Consider the following 9,828-nt stretch of genomic DNA (forward strand, 5'->3'; position numbering starts at 1 on the left):
TTAGATTTGCATTTCTGATATAGACTTTTTCAATCTTCAGAAATTGAACCATTTTAGTTCTGAACTTTGGCAAAGATTATTTATTATTTGTTGAGTCAACATTTTGAGACAAATAAAAACAAAACAATACAAGCAGTCTAATTAAAATTAGCCGCAACATTTCCATCTTTTTTTTATTGGCTTTTAAATTCAATATAGCCAAATTCGTAAAATTAATCTTTTGAACTTAATCGATGACATCTGCTTTAACCAATCAAATTTCTACCCTCTCTTTGTGACATGGTGTTTATCACGTTAGGTTAAAAGGTTAATTTGATGAACCTTCAAGAAGGCTGTCATCAGACCCTAACTGATGTGGCTATATTCAAAATAAAAGCTCATAAATAAAATGAATGAACGAAAGTTTAATCTTAATTAGACTGGCAGACACGTTGGTTTTTTAATATACAAGTCAAGTCAACACATTGTACAAATTTAAAAATATTTAACAACATTCCATACTTTTCCATGCTTCATGTTGTTTTTCCAGTAGCCTTCATATAATGCTCCATTAGCATATCTAAAAGATCCAAAACCATGGCGTAATCCATTCACAAATTCACCATCATACATATTTCTTAAAGGATATTGAGAGGAATGATTTCTTCTTAATAACCAAATATGCTGACCCATTCCATGCTGAAACATTAATAGATAGTCTTAAATAATTGCCATTTTATTGTTATATCTGGGATGCATAATTTAATAATGAAATGAAAGCAGTTTTACGTCCTACTTTTCTGCACCATGTCGGCTTATGAAATTTTGTCTGGACAGCAGCATTAGCCTGCTCTTTTTCGATTTCCAACTGTCAATATATCTTTAATGTGCACAGTCTGTACCACACAAGGCCTCGATTTATTGTTCCATACGAACAACTAGAGGCTTATTCCATATCAGCCTCTCTTAACTGCATCATTTCCATGTCAGCCCCTCCGACCTACATAACTAGCATTTGGAAACAAGCTTGAAAAGTCAGATTGCATCATCTTGACCTATGTAGGGATTGAACCTAGCCAAAGCCCCTAGAATACAGACTAGTATTGAAGGACTTTTCCTTAAAGTATTTCATTATCATGTGCTAACCTTGCTATATCAACTTACCTGAATTCCATTCTCCCACTGTCCAGTATAGATCTGGTCTTTATCTATCCATTTCATAGATCCTTCACCATGACGAACATTATTAAACCACATTCCTTGATAGACATTACCAGACGGGTATTGACGTAAACCCCAGCCATGTTTGATATTATTTAACCAATCACCATCATAGAATGATTTACCTTCACCATCATATTCCATTCTTCCCTAGATTGAATTAAAAAATATATATATTCCTCTATCCAACAACTACATTGGCTACAACTCTGTTTAACTAAATGAATAACCATTAAAAGCCAGCTTCAGGTCCATCCACAATTTTAAAAAAAAAATCAGTTGTATGCCTAGTTCAGATACTTCAAATGACACTCTTTTTTAGATTTGACAATTTTTAACCATTTGAAATGCTCCTTCAATTCATGATCAGCTGATATTTTGTGAATACAAAAATGCCTAAATCATGGAAGCTCATCACATGTTTTTCCTCATCAGGACAGCTAATTTTAAAATGGAGCTTTACTTTCCAAAAGGCTAAAAAAAAGCTTGTTATGGGTGAGGGAAATAAAGATTAAGAATTCTTGTTCCTGTGCATCCAATAGTATAGCACTTAAGATCCATGATAATGGCAAGTCCAGGGGATTTAACCCAACATATCCTTGGGTACAGGTTTCACCATTTTCAGGGGTTTATTTGGGTCTTACATATAATTCTGTAAATAGTCTTCAGAATTACTGGATATATGCGAAAATCACATAATTCCTTTAAAAATACTTCAAACTAGGAATTTAACTTTTTATTTCTATATATGTTTTTTCTATATACATGGCTTAAGAAAAGACAAGTCGGCATTTCAACATTCAAAAGCTAAAAAAATTCTCATCTGAGACTAGGATACAATTGGGCAAACAGATAGTGAACGTGTCCCTCTAACAAATTAGAATAAAAAAACAACACACCTTGCCATTTCGTTTACCATTAATCCATTCACCAACATAAGATACTTGATAATGTGGACATCTAAAGGTACCATCACCATGTCTCTTGCCTTCCTCTACATCTCCTTCATACCAACTGAAAATTATCAGATAGATGCATTTCTGGTTGCTCATTTTGATAACATTTTGATTGTGAAAATCAGACTGTTTTTTAAATGAAATAAAGTCAACAAGGCATGGATTCCAAATGGAAATAGAAAAGATCAGCTGAGGTCAAGAGGGCCATTAGCTCTTAAGTAGGTTATAGGGAAATATTTCAACTATTTTAGGGTCTCTAAAACCAAATTTTAGAGGTTTTATTCCATTATACCATGTATATATAAAATACCACTGGCCTAAAAAAATAAGAGGAATTCTGGGATTCCTGACAAAGACTACTTTCTTATTTGACATTAATAGAAAAACCAAATTGACATCACAATATTAACAAAAACCCATATATTATTGTACACTAGGAAATATCATTGAGTACAATTCCTGTTCCTAAGAACCTTGCACACACTCGCCCTGTAATAAGATGGGCAATTCCATATATATACATTTCTCTATGAATGACATAGCCAACATAAAGCAGTTTGAAAATTAATTTCAGCTTACCTCCCATCAGTCCAGGTATAAATTCCTTTTCCAGTGATAACATTATTCACAAAATCTCCCTGAAACAGAAATTAATCATTGTTTATTGAACAGCCATTTCAAAAAAGTCTTTGTAAAATATTGCAAATCATTTGAATTGCAGAAATAACTCAAATTTGCAATGTTTGAGACATTTTCTTTGAATTCAATGCAATAGTGAAGATTCTTAGACCATTATTGTACTTAATTTATAAGCTTATAAGATATTTCAAGCTGATTCATGCAGCATATTTTTTGGATAATAAACTAGCTTCTGCCATAAGTTTGGTTATACCTGAAAATCTGACATTAGATCTTACTTGATTGTTTGGAGAGGCAAGAAATATATTTGGAGGGGTAATGGTGTATGGTGTTTATTTGTAGTAATGGAATTGTGGTCATTTGTCAAAAGTATTTCAGGGTGGCAATCTATTTGTTTGGGGGATGGGGGGATGCCCCCTGTAGCTCCAGGCATGTTAGATCTACGTGTATATAAGCTTATTTGATATATTAATCAGAAATTGAGGATTGAGGATTGAAGTACAGTCAGAATTACAACAATATTGAATTACCTCATAAGTGACTCCATCAGCCCAAATATATTTTCCTTTTCCATTCATAAGACCTTCAGAAAACTGGCCCTGATAAAATAAATCAAAACAACAAAGTTAGTAAAGGGTGTGATTTAAAATATTACCGGTACCGTAGCAGCAGTAAGAATTCATTTCACATCAGCAGGATTTTTCTTTACCATTCAATGTTCTAAAGACCCATCTATATTTTTTGCAAGTGTGTGGCAAATAGAACATAGCTGGTTAAAATTTTGATATTCAAGCCCCATACATTAGCCCAAGTCCCAAGCTTATGGCTAATAACCAGTGAGCTAAAAGAATTTGTATTCCTTTTTCATTTATTCTTGAATGTAAGAAATCAAAAGGTTACCTTGTACGAATGTCCTCCTTTATAAACCATAGAACATTCTCCATCATATTGTCCTTTTACTAATTCACCTTCAAAACTGAAAACAATAGATTGAGAATCATTACTAACTGCTGCAAAAGGTCAAAGTGTAAAGACACACGCTCAAGATCTGTTCTCAGAATGGATAGCGTTTACACTACAAATTTTATATGTTCACATCTGAGAACTGTTCCTGAACCACATTGCCTCAGAAGTCATGAATTGGAAGTATTCAGTTCACATGACTATAGCGTAGTCTAGTACAGTCAAATAACCTAATTTCGTGGAAACCTATTATTCGTGGATTTCCGGAAAGGATTAATAATTTACATGAGCGACCTTGCGTGACCTCCGCATTAGTTTGTTTTGATAAACATGGGTTTTCTCTACAATATCAGCTAGTAGAATGAATCCAGTAGTTTCAAGCAAGGTAAAATGTATTAATGTATACTTTGACAAATACAAAATGGCGGATTTAAGTTATTACCAAACGTCACCATTTTTTATCGGCCGTATTTCCTTATAATCCCAAGCGGTAATCGGAATTCCAAGTGTCGTCTGCTAGAATGTATTCCAACGAATGAAGTCACATGATCAACTAGCGGATTCTGTGTCAGCAGAAAATTTCTATGGAACACAAAGTGGGCCATATTCTTATGTTGTTTCAGTGACTTTTAGCAATAAATCACGCTACGTATCTTATTTTGTCCGTCACTATTTCTTTTTTAAGTCGTGGTTCTTTGAAGGAATTGTCACTAGTTATAATGAATTGATATTAAAGATAAATACTAAGAGAAGTTAATTATACCACCCGGTATCCATACAACTTGTTTTTCTTGACTTATTTATAGATCAAACATTGTACACGAAAATAGGTGACGCATTCTGCCGCCGTTGCCGAGTTGGTTGCTCATGAAATATGGGTCAAAGTGAAGGATTCATACAGAAAATCGAAATAAACCAATTTTAATTATTTTGTAGAATATCTGAGGAAACATCTAAAACATAAAATTTTTTTTCGTTTTTTTGAACTTTGACGAAATTCGGTGTTGAATCTTTATATCCACGAAAATAGGTTACACCACTGTACTAAGTTTTCATCTATTTCCTTCTTGGAACTGTTCCTGAGATAATTTTAACAGAGACCAGAGATTAGACCCTGGTATAAGAAAGGATTGACAAGTTTCAAATGTTGAAAATAATAAGAATTTACCATTCTATAATTAATTTTGGTAAAATAGGTTCTTCATAAACCGGTTCTGGAGTAGGTATTTTTGGAGGTTCCACTGGAACTTCAACAACAGGTGTTTGGCCCTCTGGGGAATTTTCTTCTGATGAGGGGGATAAAGTTTCGTCCTTTTTTTCTTCACTTAGAGACGGTTCTTCGCTTTTTTTGCCACTTTTCTTATCATTTTCTTTACCCTTTTTTCCTTTACTTTCCTTCGTTGCCATGTTGAATCGAATGTCAACAAAATCTCTTGACTGCCTCGCACTGAATGGTATACCAAAATTTAGGACACTAATATTGTAATAAGAAACCAAATATGAAACGAAATAATTTTCATTCATTATAAGACAAAATGAAAAATATTATATGACTATAGATTGTCAAATACGTGGTTTATGAAAGTAAAAAGCATTTGATATCTTTAATAAAATGTTTTTGTAATAGTATTTTTTGGAATTTATTCACCTCGACATTTGAACGGAAGTGGCTTTGTTTACTAATAATAATCAACATGGCGGAAGAATCGTCTGCACTTTTGCAATTTATCTGTAATTCATTGAGTATATTTGTAATTACAGTATGTATAGTTATAAAACTACCTCAGATTCTATCATTGATAAAAGCGGGCAGCAGCAAGGGCCTTAGTTTAAGTAGTGTCCTTTTAGAAGAGTGCGGGTAAGTGATTTACTTTGGAAAATAAAGTAATGTTGACAACATCTTGAAATAGTTGAAATTGAACATGTCAATGTAAAAACCTTTACAACTGCCTGAAAGGAGTGCAGGTAACACTAATCTAGCCCTTGTCATAGATCTATTTATACTAAATAGGGAGTTAAGGAAGGGGAATTGTGTTTAGATTTTGGCCCAATACAAATTTCAATATTCCTCTTCTTACACTTGCTGTGTGAAGCCTTTTACCTTACCATATCGGACACCAACCTGATGATCTATCAAAATATTGAAGAACAAGAATTGGTAGTGAATATGCTTGTATGAATATTTACTTTTTATAAACCCGTTTTTAAAATTATTTACATTGTGTCCATACACATTGTGTATTCGGTTAACTTGGTGACATGTCAACTTGAACTCGGGGACAAATTTTTGTTGGTTAACATCACTCCGCGACACTATTTGCCGAGTCATTACCTGCATGTTTTTGAAATTTCTGATTTTCAGGTACTCTATTATGTTAACATATCACTTTGCAAGAGGTTATCCAATAACTACATATTTTGAATACACATTTCTTGTTTTACAAGGTAATTATTTTTAAAGAGCTACAGTTTGATCATTATGATCGTGATAAAGTCAAAATATTCGGTTGGTTCTGTTTTAAAGCTTCAATATTCTTTTAAACGGATAGCTTTAGTATGTGCAGTAATCTAAGAGTAGACATACCAAAAGGGTCAATAAAACTAGTCGAATATTAATTTTTTTGTGGGTGGCCTGTCAATCCAGAGAGTCGAGCATCTAATGACATGATCAGATTATCAAATTTCGAAATATGATGCTACAGGGCGAATTGAAATACAGATTTGTAAAGTGATCTCAAAATATATTTGGAGAACAAAACGTCACATTATGTTGAATATATAATTATAAAGGAAATGAGCATCGCTCATTGATCTCTTTATTTCTATTGAGTTGGTTTGTTTTTCAGATTTAATAATTATTTTACTGATACTGGGTTATGATGATAAGTTTGGAATCAGTACATTAGCTTATTTTGCATCGTATCCTTCAAAACTTGTAAAACTTGATAACTTTCAGTCATCAAGCATACGATTCTTGGATGTAGTCCAATGTAGAGTGATTGAAAAGTTTTTTGGCCTTTGTATACAGTATTTTTGCGACGCGTATCGCTTTTATTTGAACCATTCTGATAGCACGTCATTGGTCTTTGTAGCACTTGAAAATCTTATGAAACAGAATTGAGACAAACTTCACGAATGCGAAATGTGGTACAAAAGTATAAGCAACATTAAATTTACAAATCTGTCAATGAAAGTGAGAATGGCTTTGGGGATCTTGTAACAATATTTCATGTATTTCAATGCAAAGAAGCATAAAGTATTATTTTACGTCCTTATCTCTTACTACAAGATATTTATTTGTTTTTATAAGTTTTTCCATGGGTATGGTACCAGATATTTTTTTGACTACAGCTATTGTAAGTATATCATTCATTTATTCAGTTTTATACCAGTACCAGAGTTGAAGTGTAAATGTGTGCTCATAGGGATATAGTTCTCTAACTATGTGCTGGATTTAATCCTTCGACTACTCTGAGACTTGATATTTGCGAATTGGAAAGAACGTTTTTATGTCGCTGATTGCAATAAAAAGGCCATGAATCATAACTTTGATTCTTTGTAGCATAGATCAGTCTTAAAATTTCGCATGTGTTTCTTTTTTTTTTAGAGTTTATGTACACCTTTAGCAATGTCAAGTAAATTAATACAGCTATTTAAAATAGTGAAAAATCAAGATCCAGGCCAAGTTAGTGCCACAACATGGGGACTGGCATTCTGTTCCACTTTTGGTAAATATTTTTTTGTTCTTAATCAGGGGAGCAGTCGGCATTTTCGGGGATTGGTTTGGGTCTTTAGAGTGCTATGATAGTCTTATGAAGTACTAAAACATACGAATATAATATAATCCCTTCAAATATACCTCAAACTAAAAATTTCACTGTCTATTCCTATATATGTGTTTTCTATATATGGCATAGTCTCACTAAAATTCGAGTCGAATTGAACGTGAATAATTATGGATACACATGGATTTGAAGGTTCAAATTTCGACGATGAAATATATCTGTTTCTGAAACTAACGTATGATTGGTCGAACGTATGATTAGTCGAACGGATAGTGAAGGTGCATCTTTAATCTGTGTTAAGATGATGAAAAACCTGACGTTCTTTTCAGACATGCTGATCATTTAACATTATTAGTTGCTTTAAAAACACATACATGAAAGGGATTGTTAAGAGGTTTTCTGTTTTATGATGTCACTAATTGCGAAGTCCTTATGTTATAAAGCATATTTTGCGATTAGTGACGTCATCAAATACTTAGTTTTGGTGGAATTGCAGGAACCACAGACGTCTGATTGAAAATTGAAATCGTGTGAATTGATGCTATCAGTGTTCACATACATACAATTTTTTAGAAAACCTCTTTACAATTCCTTTAAGGCACAAAATGTTTGGCACCACTCATATAGATGGGACTGATGACTTTGATAAATTTGAGAAAGTTTCATTGACAGCTCATGTAGCCTTACATTTCTTGATCAAAAACGTGAAATGATAATGGTAAATGGGTCACAGTATAACTCTTACAGCTTTCCAAACTAAACACATGGTTATCTTACACTCATGATAAGATATCATGAAACACTGAGTGTACTAAATAAACTAAATAAGATTAATATGTCCATCAACCATGTCATTTTGAAATGAACTTTAAAGGGACTGTAAAGAGGTTTTCTAAATTTTGTATGAGTATCCGGGACAATGAAAGCATCAATTTGATCCATTCCAATTTTCTTTTATTACGTCACCCTCGCAAAAGTCTGATGTGATACAAGCAAAATTTGCAGGGATGATGTCATAAAACACTTGGTTTTAGTGGAATTGCAGGAACCATGGACGTCTGATTGAAAATCAGTGTTCCCGATAAGCATACAAATTTTTAGAAATCCTCTTTACAATCCCTTTAAATACTGAAATTTACCATTTGTATTGATTGAACTTTAAAACTGTTTTTTGTGAAACCGAATTGGAAGGCAAGTGGGTAGCATCTCTTATATACCAATCCACAAAAATAATAGATTTTATATCATTTTTACAGCAAGATGTATAACAACATTGATACAGACTGGTGATAAGGCTGTGTTGATAAACTTCTCATTAAGTTGTTTTCTTAATTTCTCTTTAACATCATTAGTCATATATTATAGACATGATAAAAAGAAGAAATTTTATTGATCATTTTTATATTTTTATAATAAAATACTGCAACACTTTAATTCATTATGCTTATACCAATATCTAAAAGGAATAAGCGTTTTTATGAGATTCAATCGACTCGATCGATTTACAGGGGTAAAGAGGTTTTTCTAAATTTTGTATGTGTATCGGCAGCACTGGTAGTATCAATTTGCAGTTTGCATCATTCCAATTTTCCAATCAGACATCTGTGGTTCCTGCAATGCCACTAAAATTAAGCGTTCGATGAGGTCAATAATCATAACTCGTATAAATTGCAAGTGTAACATGATTTATAACTAAAGTAATATGCTATGATGTTAGCTTGAAAACTAAACCCCAATAAAACACTTTGCAACGTTTGTATGTGATTAACAAAAATAACAGCCATATGACTCTCCTTTATTTTACATTCTACAAACGATATTCCTGTATATTCAATCTACAAATTTTTACTTAAAAAAAATCTCAGTACACATACCGCAATAAAAAAAAACTCCTCAACTCATGATCGAAAGGTGATGCTTAAATGTGTTTAAATTTTTTTGGGGGATTTTTTTTAAAACGATTTTAAATACACTGTATTATGAAATGATTTTGAATTTGAATATTTGTGATAAACGTAACATGAAAGATGGGTGGTACTGAAATAATTCAAAAGGTAATTTTATTTCAAATATCAAAAACACACTTTAATGATTGAAATGGTAAATGAATATATCCAATTGAATAACTTAAAGAAAGAGAACATTTGAATCATATGATATTAATGGTTGAAAATAAAATAATGTTCATAGCGTAACATGAAAGAGAGATGATTTACTTAAAATAATGTTATATCAAATTTGTATATTAATATAATAATTAACACATTCAAAACANAAAAGAGATT

At 32.3% G+C, this 9,828-nt stretch overlaps 2 protein-coding genes across 2 annotated transcripts in view; one reads left to right on the forward strand and one right to left on the reverse strand.

Annotated features, from left to right (window-relative positions):
- The window catches only part of LOTGIDRAFT_233146 (hypothetical protein), a 17,398-nt gene extending 12,216 nt beyond the window's left edge, over window positions 1-5,182 (reverse strand). The window contains exons 1-7 of the mRNA XM_009058694.1: window positions 4,927-5,182; window positions 3,696-3,771; window positions 3,326-3,394; window positions 2,736-2,794; window positions 2,100-2,214; window positions 1,144-1,350; window positions 502-678 (exon numbers count right to left, since the gene is read on the reverse strand). Of these exons, the coding sequence (XP_009056942.1) occupies window positions 502-678; window positions 1,144-1,350; window positions 2,100-2,214; window positions 2,736-2,794; window positions 3,326-3,394; window positions 3,696-3,771; window positions 4,927-5,165 (942 nt within the window). The 5' untranslated portion in view covers window positions 5,166-5,182. The remainder of the gene's footprint in view (window positions 1-501; window positions 679-1,143; window positions 1,351-2,099; window positions 2,215-2,735; window positions 2,795-3,325; window positions 3,395-3,695; window positions 3,772-4,926) is intronic.
- Window positions 5,183-5,452: 270 nt separating this feature from the next.
- On the forward strand, window positions 5,453-9,825 carry LOTGIDRAFT_216891 (hypothetical protein; the record flags this gene model as incomplete). Its single annotated transcript, XM_009058695.1, has 6 exons — window positions 5,453-5,616; window positions 6,121-6,203; window positions 6,605-6,677; window positions 7,048-7,114; window positions 7,366-7,486; window positions 8,800-9,825. 6 exons carry the CDS (start codon window positions 5,453-5,455, stop codon window positions 8,934-8,936), a joined length of 645 nt encoding a protein of 214 aa, XP_009056943.1. The 3' UTR covers window positions 8,937-9,825.
- Between the last annotated feature and the right edge of the window lie 3 nt (window positions 9,826-9,828).

This window comes from Lottia gigantea (genome assembly GCF_000327385.1).
Source record: "Lottia gigantea unplaced genomic scaffold LOTGIsca_35, whole genome shotgun sequence".
Lineage (NCBI taxonomy): Eukaryota > Metazoa > Mollusca > Gastropoda > Lottiidae > Lottia > Lottia gigantea.